Source organism: Pseudochaenichthys georgianus, chromosome 16 (genome assembly GCF_902827115.2).
Source record: "Pseudochaenichthys georgianus chromosome 16, fPseGeo1.2, whole genome shotgun sequence".
NCBI classification, from domain to species: domain Eukaryota; kingdom Metazoa; phylum Chordata; class Actinopteri; order Perciformes; family Channichthyidae; genus Pseudochaenichthys; species Pseudochaenichthys georgianus.
The window spans coordinates 16,287,365-16,302,702 of NC_047518.2; the positions used below are offsets into that span (position 1 = coordinate 16,287,365).

Genomic DNA, 15,338 nt, shown 5'->3' on the forward strand with positions numbered 1-15,338 from the left:
AATGTTCAAGATATCTCTGTTTTCCCAAATTCCCTGAAAAGTGTTAGCCAAAAAATGTCACTCCCTTATTGTACTACTACTGCAGTTCATTTACACCTAATTAGTATTAAAATGACTAATAGATCTATTTCAGAAACATGTGTACATCACTATCTTGTGTCAAAACATTACTAGGATCTGTAAAGCTCTGCTATTTATTCCATAACTCATTCTATCAATTTATCTTCAATTCTGGTGCACTTAAAGAACAATGTTACCCTCTTTCACAGTGCGTGGAACTCTGGGTGTCTGAACATGAAACCAGTACCTAAAATTGAAATACTATATTTTGTTTAGAACCAGCTTTCCCTTCAACATGACCTATATAAATAAATATTTATCTGATCTTATAGAGCTGTTACTAAAACTCTCCCTTTGAACTGATCAATACTGTAACAAATTTAAAACACTACCAAATTCACACACGAATAAAAATCCAGTGCATACTTCCTTCATGCCCCCCCCCCTTTTTTCATCAGTGTGTATTAGACTGATTTTCCACTTCCCTTTAATAGTTCCCCTCTTTTCCGCTATTTTTATTTACCACTTGACTAATTTATGGTCCATACATCTTCTTATCTTCACTTATTTATCAAGTCAATTCAAGTTCTTTACAATACATTAGTAGATACCTTGTGGAGTCTTCACAATAACTAATCCCCTCTAGGATATGAAATCCATTCATCTTCAAGCAGATACTATGTCCTTATTTATGTTTTGTTCACGATAACAATGGTATAACAACCACATGTCATCAATTCTGGTCCACCTAAAAACCAATGTTAAACTCTTTAGCAGTGTGTGGAACCCTGGATGTCCGAACATGCAACCATTCCTCCCTCCTTTATCAAGGATTTAAAAACAGAAGTCATTTCATATTTCCTATGGTAATAACTATGCTACAATGGTGAAATCAATTATTTAGATTGGAATACTATATCTGGCTTGGCACCAGCTCTCCCTTTAACATTATCCATACAGATAAAGATTTGTCTTATAGAGTGGTTCCTAAAACTATCCCACTACTTTATTCACACGTGAATAAAAATGTCAAAGAATATCTTGTTAACCTGATGAAAAGATTGAAGAATATGGTTGTACTTTGTCATGTGGCCCCCTTTAACCCTCAGTGTGTTCTCATTTTACTCTAATAGTTTACTGCTACTTTTAATTTAATAAATCTTTCTGTCTTTACGTATTTATGCTTTAAATGTGCGTTTTGTGAATAAGTGTGTTTATGTGTAAACTCACTCATTCCCGTTTTCCTTTTCTCCTCCTCTGGTTTTCTCAAGCCGTGACCCCGGCCTCCTCACTTCTAATCGACCATGCCAACTCCTCTGATTCTGTGTTCTCTTCAGTCCATCAGCTGTAACTTCATCCGCTGTCAGCCATTGGCCCAGTTACATCTGCATGCCCCATCTTGCACTGCTTTGCATTTTATCCCCTCCTTTACAGTCTCCCTGCTGTTTTTATGGAGGGCGGATTCTGCTCTCATCTCCCACACTTTGCTCTTGTGCTCAGCTTGGAACTTCATGGTCCCGTCTGAGGGACCGATGAGCGTAGATTTCTGCCCGTCAGCATGCTGTTTGGTTCTGGATGCCACAGGTGGAGATAGTTCTGGCTGCAGTCTTGTTGTTGTCGTTTCAGCTCTGGTTCTCTGTCTGTTCGACGGAGAAGGAGGAGTTTCCTGTTGGGTTAGGTCTTTTGTCTGCTTGGAGGGTCGGGATCGTAGCCTTTTCTAACTCAGAGGGGAGTCCAGGTCTCGGGACGCATTACCTATAAAAAATCTAGCACACTGAGGTTAAATAAATCCAACCCTTTCCACTCTGACTCTTTGTAATCATACTATCTGTCTTAATTGTTAAATGCCATCTAAACAACCTAATTGATGTCTACAAATGATATTACAAAAACTCACTCTAAAAATTGTTTCATCCATTGCTACATATTTACCCAACATAACTCTTTCAGGAAACCATTTTCTCCTATACATTGAAAAACGTACATGTTTCCAGCATCACATATTCCACACACCACGAAAGAACATCTACATATTTTCTCCAATATTTTAAGCTAGTTTCTATAGCAAGATTATCATGTGTGACATAATAATCAGATGTCTTGTTTGCTAACCAAGAATATTAAACTTTAAAATGTCTTTTGGCCAGTTGAAGTCCTGCTTACTTCATCCTTAAACTCTTCTTTAATTTGAAACCAAAAAAAAAAGTCTTCCTTCTCCACCATGATCCTATCTCTATATCAAAGTCCAGACAAACTGATGATTTATCTTCAGAAACCATGAGGAATGACTCATAAAACACTATTCTCCCTTACTTCAGTTCTAAATCAAATGAGCCAGACAGGAAACCCCCTTTAACCACTTGCTTATCCTATTATTTTTGATCAAAGTTGTGTTACAAGCAGGTTAGATCTGTAATGAATTAAAATCAATATTTAAAGACGCAATATAAGTTAAATATATTGTTAAGCTAATTACTGTTTTATTGTGAAGGCCTCTCTGGCGAACAGCGGCCTTTGGCTTTTATTTTGAAAGGCCGTTCCGGAACAGCGAGTCCGATTCCTAGAAACACGGCAAGTTGACAATCGTTCTAATGCATTAACTATAGTCGTGAAAGAGACAAGGAGGGGGAAGGCGTGTGGAAGCAAGCAATGAACTGAAAATGCCACCAATCCTCTGTTTTAACGTGATGGCGGACATTGAAAACCGAAGCGGGCATAAGTACCCCTGTCTTTTGTACCATTACATTTACCAACATAAAACAAGGTCTTTACTAATCAACAATGACAACCTACAGACAGCTCATTTCTTTAAATATACGCAATATATTGACTTCGCTTTTATTTATCTGACTTAATTAACGTGCTTCCCCCCCTTTCAGCCACTAGATGGCAGCAGCAGAGCACAAATGAGCTTCACTCTTCTGACTCAATGTCTGATATCCACAGACAATGCTCATACAGGTTATTCAGGTAAAAATCACACAGATTTATTCCCCGTACAGTTTGTCCGGCTTGATAACGTGCTACATATGTCGTCACGCAGGACTCTCTGCCTACCTTGCGATCAACGTTATGTTTACGTCAGCCTTTCAAATTAATTTTTACAGACAAGGGAAACGGGAGCCGGTCTCGTCACAATGTAGGTGACGTTAGCGCTCTCTCCCAAGGATTTAACAGATAAAAGTCCGCTCACACTTTCGCTTATTTGGTCTTGGACTCTTATTTACCCCCAGTTATAAACGGCGGATCGATCTGAAATATCGATCATCCAGGTTCCGTCGTGTAAGACTTACACCCACATCCCACGAACTGCACCGCTCCTACGCCACTTCAGGACTAAAATACCTGAGATCCACGCAAACTGCTTTTATTTCTTGTTACGCAGGACTCTCTATACCTGGCGATCAACGTTCACGTGTTATATATAACTTTCCTAACATGGTAAAAAATATGCATTGTATACTCCATTCAAACTTCAAAAACACTCTGAAACGCCTACAGACAATCCCACAGGGCCCTGCTATTGTCCGAGGCGTCTAAAAGGGCTTGTTCCCGACCCAGTGTGGTCGTCTGAATCCTTCCACAGCTCATGTTTATTCGGCGTCGAGATCACCATTTGTTAGGAGATTTAAATGTTAATTAGGCCGCATTTCCAAATCTCCTCGCGTCCCTACACAAGCCATTATCTTACAGGAAGGAAACCCAGAACATACAAGTAACCGTTTAACAATAATCCACTTTAATGGTAATATACAATGCAATACAATCAAATACATTACCATACACAACCATATCGTATCATGTGTAATGTCAGGAGTTTGGCCTACTCCTGGCTCCTGCCCATAGGCCGCCAGACCTCCAGTCCCAGCAGCACGAGGAGAGAGAGGCCGAACACAGCGGGGTTTCTGTCTATATCCCTCGCTGACCCAAGGAGGAGTTATCTGCGCCTCCCTTCCAGACCAGTGATTGGCTGCCCAAATTATCATCAACACCCCACATCAGGGATGACTGTATGTTAACTCCTGACCTTCCCCCTCTTCCTGTGTCCTCAAAAAACCACATGTTAGCAGGCCCAAAACCAGCCCAGTTTTCTACACAAATCATTTTCAAGCTTCTTCACAGTTTGCATGAATACATACAAATATTTCCTTACAGTGGACAGAGTTATCTGCTTTCACAGCAAACTATGCTGGCTTACCGGTACAGTATGTTTGATATGTAGAAAGAAGTTGTCAAAGCCTTTACGTATCGAGGAACAACACGGGAGAGGAAGACAGCTGACGATCTTCAGTCATAATTCAATGGGGTATGTAATTTATTTCAGAAAACACTTTTTGTTATATTCCATGGAATGCTCTTAACGTCCCGATAGCAATGAATATATTAAATGCTTTGACAATAAATACATACACAAAGTAATCTCTGGAAGCCGTAGCGCTGTAAAAAGCACGACCAATCATCTGAGCCGGCCCGGCTAAAGTAACTGGATGGCCTACCTGCCTGTCAGCCTTCCGCACAATCTTATCTCGTGCCCTCATTGGTCATGTGCGCGTCCGTGTGTGTTGGAGGAGGGACTCTGTAAGAAAGTCTGAAGGAAGAGGCATATTTTTTCCGGTTGTGTATTTTCAAATTCTAGCGCACTCGAGCTGGTTTCTCCATTCTTACCTACCCTACCTTTAACTCTTTTTAGGGTGCAGCTATATGTTTTATTTATTTCAAAGTGGGCCCATTTTAATAATATTTTTTTTTCCTTCAAATGTGCAGAGGACTCCCCAAGTGCTGTGTTTAATTTATTTTAAAGTAGGCCTGTGTATTATTTTTAATTCTCCTTATAAGATTTCTTTGTTTCTTATTAGAGGTTAACAGTTTTATATCATGTAATAAATAGCATAATAAATGCAAAAAAACTGTAGTTTTTGTCTGATATAACAACAACAAACTATGAAATATGTTTTGCGGCTCCAGACAAAAAAATGTTTTGGAAAAAGGAGCAAAATGGCTCTTTTGGTCAAAAAGGTTGCAGAACCCTGATCTAGTTGATGGGGGGGAAACAATGATATCAAGATTTATATGCATTTGCTTATTTGACCATTTTTCAGCCCACTAGTTTTTAGTAATGCGGATGGTGGCCATATTTACTTCAGAAATGTACTCTGGAGACAAATATATTAATAGTTTAAATGTCTTCTTCTCCGCAGTACATCTATGCATCAAAGTAAAAATGATAAATGAGTGTTGCATCTTTTGATGTAATGACTGAAAGTATAAATGTTTTTGAATATAAACCAAACATTAGTTTTTTTACATGAGGTCTTTTTTATCAGAGATACTACATATACCTTTTTTACAAGATTAATATCTCTATTGACTTGTCCTCTTACATACCTTGCCTGGAGTTAATGACGTATTCTGTTCTCATGTTCTTTGATTCCTATACCTTTATTCACCTGGTCCGCTGCCTCTGGTTGTTGATCTTCTCAGCTCGCTGTCAGTTAAGCTCTGCCGAGTCAGTAGCCAGCAAGATGCTTGTCCCCTGGTGGTGCTTTCATGGAGGTAATCAAGGGTGATACTGTCTTTATTCCCACCACCGCACATGAAAGTAGGCCAGATAGTGGGTAGCAAAAGCTCTGTTTGTGTGTCTGTAAGTAACACAGCACTGGGTTCTCTTGGCCTCAGATGGCAAAGAAACAGGCTTTTTTATGCCCTGCAGTCACAACAAATTAGCGAATTAATAAGACATTTGGTGTTGCCTGGCCTTCTTCTTGACTGCCTGCTCTGCATGAAGGGAGCTGGCCTTAAACCTCCACACTAGTGCACTGTGAGTGAACATGGAGGCATGAAGCCCAATGGCCATACTCTATGACGGCCTTACGTCCAACTGCGCACCAGATTAGAAAGGCTGTGAAAAGGCCTCTCAAAATATAAAAAAAATATTTTTACAGGCGCTTTGTTTTTGGTAAAGTGGCTGCGAAACTTAAAAAATGGCATTGAGTAATTTTAGTAGAGCAGCACACATTGCTGTAAAAGAAACCTGAAAAGATATGTTTTTGTTAAAGCTTCTTTGTTCAATGAGCTTGGATGCTTGACAAAATGTCCAAACAATCCCAACACATGTGCAACAGAAAACTGTGCTTTTTGAAAGATTTGTTTTTCACTGAAAACACACCATTGGTTGTCAGTGCTTTTTTCCCCCAATCGCTATTTCATATAAATTAGGCGTAACAGTGTTTCCTCTAGTTACTTCTGAAATGTTAGAATGTTTGAATTTAAGCCGACTTTGCTGTTGTGCCAACTGACTAGGCAGAAACGCTATCCTTGGCGTCGCATATCACTCGAAAAGTCGCCAGGCGTTGAGCAAAGAGTGTTTAACGTATTATGTGAAGGCAGTTTACTGTGTGAGTTATCAGGTTATCGATGATGCCACATGTTCCAGATGTTCATACAGCCTGTCCTCAGAATCAGCAGCTGTCAGTCTTTGTGTTTGTGTTTGTTTTTATCCTTTACCAATACCTACACAAATCATCTGTTAGTTGCTGATCCGTGTGCACAAGATGTCACAACAGGCTCTATTTTCGTGATCCCAGCGGCACAGACAGATAGAAGTCAGGTGCCAAGTGCGTCGAAAGCCTTTTAAACGCATGTTTTGGAATATCAAAGCCAGACTCCCTTGGCACACCTTTGGCAAACTTTGGCACAAGGTGGGATCAGAAAGAAGAACACATTATTATAGGTGGGGGGTATATAGGCTTTGACTGCCTCTTTAATCACAGGGCTAAACCCGTCGTGACAAATTACAGATTGGGAATCCTGTTCAGAGTTTTTCTTAGAGGGGAGCTTATTGTTGTCTGGGACTTCGGATAGAAACTATTTAAGCTATAAACCCGAAAAATCTTACAAGCAGCGGATCTGCTGTGCGTGATTGTAGTCTGAAGTTGGCATCATCTCTAGATACATACTGCAGATGGAACAGATACCGGCTACTTCACATGGCTTGATCGATAGTCACCATTGTAATTAAAGTACTAAATGTCACGACAGACAGAACTTTATTTTGACTACCTGGCATTTAAGCCATTCCTGCTGGTGGAAGTATCAGCAGTACCATTTCATAATGATAATACCTCTTGAAAACCCACAGTTTTCGAAAAAGGTCCATCACAGTTTTGATAAGTAATCACACATTAACACATTATTGGAAAAAATATGATTTTATTGTTGCATTCGTAACATTAATACTTTAACTTTTTGACTCAAATATAGCTTAGTCATATCATATATGCTACTTCTTTAATATCAAGGCGTTGACAAGAGGCACTTTGACTTACTATTCGAGAAACAACGCAGCACATTGACTACATTTGGTCCAACCATGTACCAGGTTTCAACTTATTCTTGTTTCTTCTGCAAGTACTCTCCTGCTGTTCCCTGTCAAATAAAACAAGGCCCACTTTTTTTTGTATCTCTTGTGTGAAAAAGAGCAGGGAGTGCAGGAGGTGTTGGTGTATATGCGTGCATGTGGACAATCCTGAGCCCTGTGATGCTTTCCCCCACCCTGGGGAGAGGGTCCACAGTGTCACTGCTGCCTATACTCGGTGGCTGAGCAAGGAGGGCCAGGTGGTGGTGCCGAGCGCAGCACAGTCAAGCGTGGACGCAGCGCATGCTGACATTTGCCTTCACTGACTGCTGCAGGGAGAGGAAAAATCTGCTTTTCCATATGCTTGTGCTCGTTGCAACCCTTCCCTCCACCCACTGCCTCATTCTGCCCCCCTTCCCTCTCCCCAGTCTTAACCAGATGGCTCCCTGAACATTGTTTACCTTGGGTGACGGTCCCAGATGCAGAGTGTGTCCATCGGCATCCTCATTCCGCCCAGTTAGTTTCCTCATTCCTCTGCTTCGTCACAAGTAACAGCTCTTACACTCAGGTTGAATTAAATCTGTTGATTGTGCCGATCATCTCACCACAAGTAGACACACATTTACAGACTTGTTCATTCTCTCCATTACTTATTTTTTGCTCAGCTGTTCAGCTGTAAACACGAGACATCTGTCTTACACCATTCCAGAATGTTTTCCTGATCAGTGCTGCACTCTTTGCCCCCATCACCACTTGTGTTCCATGCATTGTGTGATATGACATATGGGGGCTCCCTTATGGCTGCATATTGAAGATGGAAATAGGCCTCCAGATGTTGTTAGGAAAGAGGGCCAGATGCTTTTAGCACCTCTGGGTGGAGCGCCACAAAAGGATGTCGTCCCTACAAGCTGAACCTCGCCCTTCGTAGTCACAAAACAACAAGACTTATTGAAAATGTTTCAGTTAAGGCAATGTAAATTCAAAGCAACACAGTTGGTGCAGCCAAGAGAAATATAATACTGCTGCAGACCTGAATGTGTGTGTGTGCGCGTGTGTGTGTGCGCGTGTGTGTGTGTGTTCAAGTAGCTGCTTTTTTCTTTCCGTCTCAAAGCTGTTTCACAAGAAAAGCTGCCCTTTTCCCCTCGTTCCTTTTGAGTTGAATTTGATGGAGAATAACATGCAAATTGCCAGGCCACGAGTGAAAAGCCCCCAGTTCACATTCCGCTAATGTCCTTGGCCTTGAAGAGGGAAAATGCTTCGCCGGGTAGCGGCCAGCAGTGGAGTTATCACCGCTTGCAGGTTGAATAGCTTTTTTTCCCAAAAATCTGTTACACAAGGAGTGGTTCTATGAATTGAAAATGTTCAAGGGCAAGGCCATTGAATGTTGAGGAGAATAACAGCAGGAGTAAAGGTGCAGGTTATTAGGATGATTATGATGGTTGACGACGGTTCAATTGAATTTCCTTAGTTTAGACAGAAGCAGGTTCAGGACACTGACCTCGCTGCCGGCCTGCTCTCTTGACTAGCTTACATGGGTGAAGTGCTCGTGGACCGAATTCTTTTTTGTGTTTACCAGCATTTAGTTGTTTCCTCTACAGCTTGTAAGACCATAAGATACTGCCATTATCAGATACTAACATTTCTTCATCATCTCCTTGCAGTAAAGGAAATTGTAAGAAAATGATAGAACCGTATCCATATTCTGAACAACACCAAATATCTGTTTTGTTTTTTGCTTGTAATGTCCTGTAACATAGTTAAGAAGCATTTGAATATTCGTTTATCATGTCATGTGGCTCCATTTGCGATGGAGCAGCTTGTGCATCCTCCTCATGTTGGTGTATTCAAAGATGCTCCAACGTATGCAGTACAGTTTGATAGTTAGTTGATTTTCAGCTCAGGAAAAGTAGAACAAATTCTTTTAACTGTATAATGCGCTCTGGAAATGTTTGAAAATATGTAAAGAAACACAAGATTTGCATTTAAAGGGCTAAAATCTCATTATTTATTTTCACAACCAGTAAATGACAGATATATTTAACTGCTCACAATAATTCCCCAAAAAAAATGAAAGGACATTCCTACCAAGACAATATCAATCAAATATGAATAACTAGGTACACTTTTAAGCCATCCATGTGTCTCTGATTATATAGTGTATACTTGTGATTGTAGTATACAGCAGTTTCTATCTTTTTAAATCATGGAGGCTGCAGGAATGGTGTAAAATGGTGGAAATTCTGCAGGAAAGGTTCAGGAATTCTAACTAATTTTCTCTTTATTGCATAATGGGATAGAACAACCCTTTTCCCCACCTTTTCCACAATGAAAAGTGATCATCTCTGGGAGTTAATTCTTGATTTTAAACATACTTGTTAGAAACAATGCAGGTATTTTAGTTGGCTCATCACACATTTCAACATGTTGTCACTTTTTGACTTTATACATATATACAAGTTACGTTATGTTTTGCCATACAGACCAGAAGGACCATGTTATACTGATCTTGTCATTTATTCATCCTAAAGCCAATGATAATTTGCATGAAGCTGGGCGCCTGGGATTTTCTTTTTGGAAGGGCCAAACTTTTCCAATATCACATTGAGTGAACACATCTCCGTCTCAATTAGCACCTCCTAAGGTATCTTCCATTCATTGCTTCACTCATATTCCTCCCTTTACTTTAAACCCATTAGCACCGCCTCCTTTTCTTCATTCTTTCTCAACATAGTGTTATAGTGTTCTCACACAGACATTCCCCCCCTCTTCAAACCGCAACTACCAATTTGACTGAGAAAGCACGGAGTCTAGGAGTCTAGTTATGATTTATTGAAGATTTCAAAAAACACAATAGTCTTTAAATTAATGTAACCATACCTAAACTCTTTAAATCCTCCATATTCTGAAAAGCCTGCTTTAAAAAGAGACATTGTTTCAACTCTGTTCAAAGGATTCAAAGGCTTTATTGTCATGTGCACAATGGCTACAGTTTGGTTGTTGGCAATGGCTCCTCCAACAATGAAAAATACAATATACTTTATACAAAAATACTTTTATTTTCATTTTGAAAAATAAATAAATACATGTTCAAATAAGTATAGAAACCAAGTTGAATTTGTCAAATGTATTGAACTGGTGATCACAGTTTGAACAGCTTACAGCTATAGCTTTCATGCTTAAAACATAACTTGGTTTTTAAATGAAAGAGGGATCATACGCGAACAACATAACGGGTCAGGGTAACGTAACCCTATCACAACAGAGATCAACAACCTGTAACAGGGCCTATGCACAGAATGCAGCTATTCAATACTCATTCTTGTTTAAGAATATGAGCATGTCTACTCAGGGGAGAGGCGGGTGCGGAGACGATTCACAACCAGGCCAGCTGTAGAGAAGACCCTCTCAGCTGGAATGTGGGCATACGATGAGGATTGAGTCTGCGTGATCTGTGAGTAGGGAGGGCAGCACACCTTTAGACCTAACACACTTAGCTATGGCACTGTTGTATACATTTAATTATTCCATTTGATCATATGTAATCAACTTAGGCACCCCTCCCAAAAAACAAAAAAAATATTCATAACTCATATTCGAATACCAGAATAATTTCGAATATTCGATTTATCGTTCCCATCCCTAGTACATACACTTCTTCCCTTTTTACAGTTCACAATTTTAGCCCTAGACATACACTGCGTTACTCATTTAAAGATTTAAGAAAATAGGAAATATCCATCATCCGTTGAAGTGTGGAACAGATTGTTAAAGCAAAGTGTTGCTGTTAGCCCCCAAACTGTGGCTTTAAACCTTCTTTTAAACATGCTGACAAGTTATTATTTTGGCCACATTGTTTAGATCAACACAATGTTGTGCATGAGGGCTTAATCCTCTTCTCCTTTAACCTCCATTTTCCAGGATTCCTTACTAGTTGAAATCTGTTGCTACGAAGATGTATCAGAAACAGTGTTATTGATATTGAGTCATGGTGTTGGCTTTTTTTGTTATCTGCTGGCATGCCTCAGCTTGCACGGCTCCACTACCTACTCTGCACGTCACTGTCAGATTCGGACCATCTGTGTCTCAGTTTGTGTTTAAGGTTAGGTTTTCATTGGTGATCAGGAGTAACAGCTGGCTCTGGAGAGCCATCTCTCTAACCCCAGCCCCCACCCTTTCCACACTAACCAGCGGAAACTTCTACAGCTGTCATCTGCTTTCCCAAATGACCCAGCTTTCCTTCCAGCTGCCGGCGCAGCACCCTGCTCCCAGCCCAGTCTCGCTTCAAGGCTAAGCCCAATAGTTTTCCTGTATCCTGACATCTCAATTTAAAGGATGCAGACTTTTACCCTCAATCTCAAACAACTTGCCATCTCTGCCACCACCTCAGCTCTATCTTAAAGCGTCGCTGCCAAGATTTATCTAGCCTAAATAACCTCAAGGTAAAAGCTAAATCAGGGTTTAGAAGCAGATTATTTGGTCAATTTCAAAGACTGCCCATTACGGCTGTACAGGATGGTTTGAAACTTCATTCATAATGTTCACATTCTAAATCAACAATCGAGTTCTGCACAGGAACAAATAAAGATTAGGTTACACTTATATTATTATTATAATCTATGTAATGTCTTGTCTTTTATCTGGACCCTGAGTCTGTAATAACGTTTTCATTCATTCATTCATTATTATTATTATTATTATTATTATTATTATTATTATTATCTTATTTGTAGAATTAGATTTCAGTGATGGCTGCGGATTGGGGGGATTTGGCCCCTGTGGTCCAAACATTTCCAACATGTTTTTTTAAATGGAACTGGAATGGAATTGTAGGATTTCAGGTACAACATTTCACTGTGGGAAAAACCGGCACACGCCTGTATAATTTGATTAGATTTATGTGATCACAATAACCTAACAAACCTTTTTTTTATGAAGACATAAATGCTTCACACGAAAAGAAAAATGAATGAAAGTTTGAAAAGAAACAAAAAAGCTGGCACTGATCATCTCTTGAACAATTTCCCCAATCGTTTTTGAGTTGCTGCTACTCTGCATCACTTAATGTTTTATAATTTGTTCAGGAGCATCACCCAAAGTCATCAAGCTGCAAGAGGATCCATCAGATTATGCCGACTCGGCCAAAGGCAAGAGTCCTGCCACCAACAGCACCTTGGTCCCCGTCAAAGGCATAACCAACCTCGGGAACACCTGCTTCTTCAACGCTGTCATGCAGGTTAGTATGGCTCTGATTTAGGGCTGTGCCATTTCGAAAAAATAACTTGTTGCCATGAATTTAACTGATATTTTAATTGCAATATGATTCACACTATTAAAGAGAATAATCATTTTCTCAATCGTTATTCTCATTATCTCTAACTTTTTTTAAATTAAGATTGTTCAGAGATTTTAATATGATCTTTACCATACTAATATGTTTGGACAAGTATGTAGAAAATGAGGGAGAGATGATTTGTAGGCCGGAATATCTTTGGCACATAAGACATAATTAGCCTTTAACAAATATTGTGCTTCCTGCAGTTTGAACATTGCACTTGTCCATATTTCTATTTTTATTTATTGAATGAATTGTAGTGCCGTACCATGAGTTAGTTTAAACATAACTATGTTATGTACCTATCAGGGTTTCCGTTAGCCGGTAATTACCGGTTTTTAGCTGGTACAATTTATTCAAAACCGGTATATTCAAAACCTGCCGGTCAACATGTCTGGTAATAATTAGGGAGGCTCCGATCGATCGGCCGCCGGTCATTATCGGCCGATATTCACTCTTAATAGTTTGATCGGTGCTCTCTATGAAGGCCGATCAGGAGAGCTGGATCTGATCGATATGGACATAAGCGCGAGTGAAGTGTAACCGGACGAGAGAGAGAGATCAGATCAGCTGCTGAGTCTGACCGAGACACGCAGCTCTGCATAAGCACCTGAAGCCCCGCCCTCTGTTTAGCGGGCTGCAGGAGCTGCATGAGAAACTGACGGGCTGTCAGGAGAGAGAGAGGGGAAAAGAGAGGATCCGTTTCTCCCGTGTTATTATTCAAATGTAATGTAAACTTTTGAATAATCTACGTTATCTGCTACAAGTAGTTTGTTTGAATGTAATAATTATGTTGTTTGTTGTTTGTGGAATCATTTATTGAAAAATGAATCTGAATTTTTCGATCTGTTACGATTATAAACTGAAGAAATATAAAAATGAGCCCCGTGAACTGAGTTTTAAACTGAAGCATATCTGCTCATAGTCCGGTAATTACCTGCTAACGGAAACTCTGCTACACAACTCTTATTATTATTGAAATATGACCGGTAAGTTTCAAATTAGTCCGGTAAAATAAATTCTGCCCGGACATTTGACCGGCGAGGAAAAATCCTAGCGGAAACCCTGGTACCTATAAGTGTCTATATACTCATACATCTGTCTATTTACTCTTATATCTGTCTCAGCCTTATGTGTGTCTATAAACTGTTAGAGCAGAAACAAAGCACCATGCCTTTTTTAAATTCATTGCCGTTATATTACACTATTTAGTCAGTCAAAATAACAGAAGTAGGTGTGATCAAAGTATCATTTTAAATCTGAAGCATGGTCTTAAGATGGATTTCTAAATGCACACAACCTGCTTGCATATCCGTGCTTTATCTCAAGAGACCCTTTGAGAGCTTAATGAGTCTCAGGGATTTCCATTTGAACATGACAAAATGAATATGTATGCCTTTTTATAATGCGAACACAATCCTCAAGTGCTGCTGCCAAGAAGCCCGGCCTTTAGTAAACTAAAGGACAGTCTTACTGACCATGTGTAAACAGGCCTTGAGGTCATTCTGAAGTATATCCAATGCAGTGTGGAGTTTACCTCCGGAACACGAGTGGTACTCAGTTGGTGCAGAGCATGTTCACCATACAACGCAACTATAGAGCGCCCCAGCCTTTCTCTGGTCATGTCATGGTGACTGCAAACCAACATACCGCCTAACAATGAAGCTGTTTTTTCCACCATTTTGTTAATCACCCTCGGGGCCTTCGTTGTTGATTGACATAGGAGTGAGCGCGCTTTACATGCCTTTTCTCTCCCTCTCTCTGTCTGTTTGTATTGTCTCCTTGAAAATTGCAATCTTTTTTGGGTGAAAACACATAATTGCCTGAGGATGAGCTGTGTGTGTATTCACAATGCCGGGCCCCATTGTGCGTTTTCCATAGCAACTGTCTTCATTGCCAGGATGTGACAAGAACTATCTTTTGAAAAGGGGAGAGGAAAATATGTTTTCTAACATGAAGGGACAATGGCTGCTTCAGGCTCCTCTCCTCACCAAGGATATTCTGTTAATTTCAAACTCAGGGATCATGGATTCATTTGAAAGGCTCTTTCAGAATAATGAATTTACCACAAGTTTCCTAAACCCTACCACAATGGAGATAACATTTCACAAGGTTCATTTCAAATGACCACATTGAATTGCCACAAGCTGTGTGTATACAGTTTAATATATTTGAGGGATTCATAATTTCATAGTTTTTTTATGATCAATTTGTTGCTGATTGTATGAGCAGTATTCAGCCCCTTGAAATCTGTTGATCTTACCTACACCGAATGGCATTACTAACGGGGTGGATTTGTAAAAATGTTAGTAATAAAATGTGTTTTCCTCGCAGAACCTGTCTCAGACACACATGCTAATCGACCTCATCCAGGAAGTGAAGGAGAAAGGCTTCAAACTGAGGATCAGCCCCACTGGTGAAACCAATGTGGTACATTCTGCTTTGCTGTCTTTTCTATTTTCTAAGCCATAGAAACTATCTATAGATTGAGCACATGCAAATTACTTTTGAAATGATCATTCTAATGAAGCTTCTGTGTAACTCAATGTTCCCTGTAGTATTTAGCATTACTAAAACAAACACAAACATATT

General features: G+C 39.8%; 1 protein-coding gene across 1 annotated transcript in view; it reads left to right on the forward strand.

The window, feature by feature from the left end:
• The window catches only part of usp45 (ubiquitin specific peptidase 45), a 50,260-nt gene that overhangs the window by 11,395 nt on the left and 23,527 nt on the right, over positions 1-15,338 (forward strand). The window contains exons 6-7 of the mRNA XM_034101964.2: positions 12,496-12,647; positions 15,081-15,176. Of these exons, the coding sequence (XP_033957855.1) occupies positions 12,496-12,647; positions 15,081-15,176 (248 nt within the window). The remainder of the gene's footprint in view (positions 1-12,495; positions 12,648-15,080; positions 15,177-15,338) is intronic.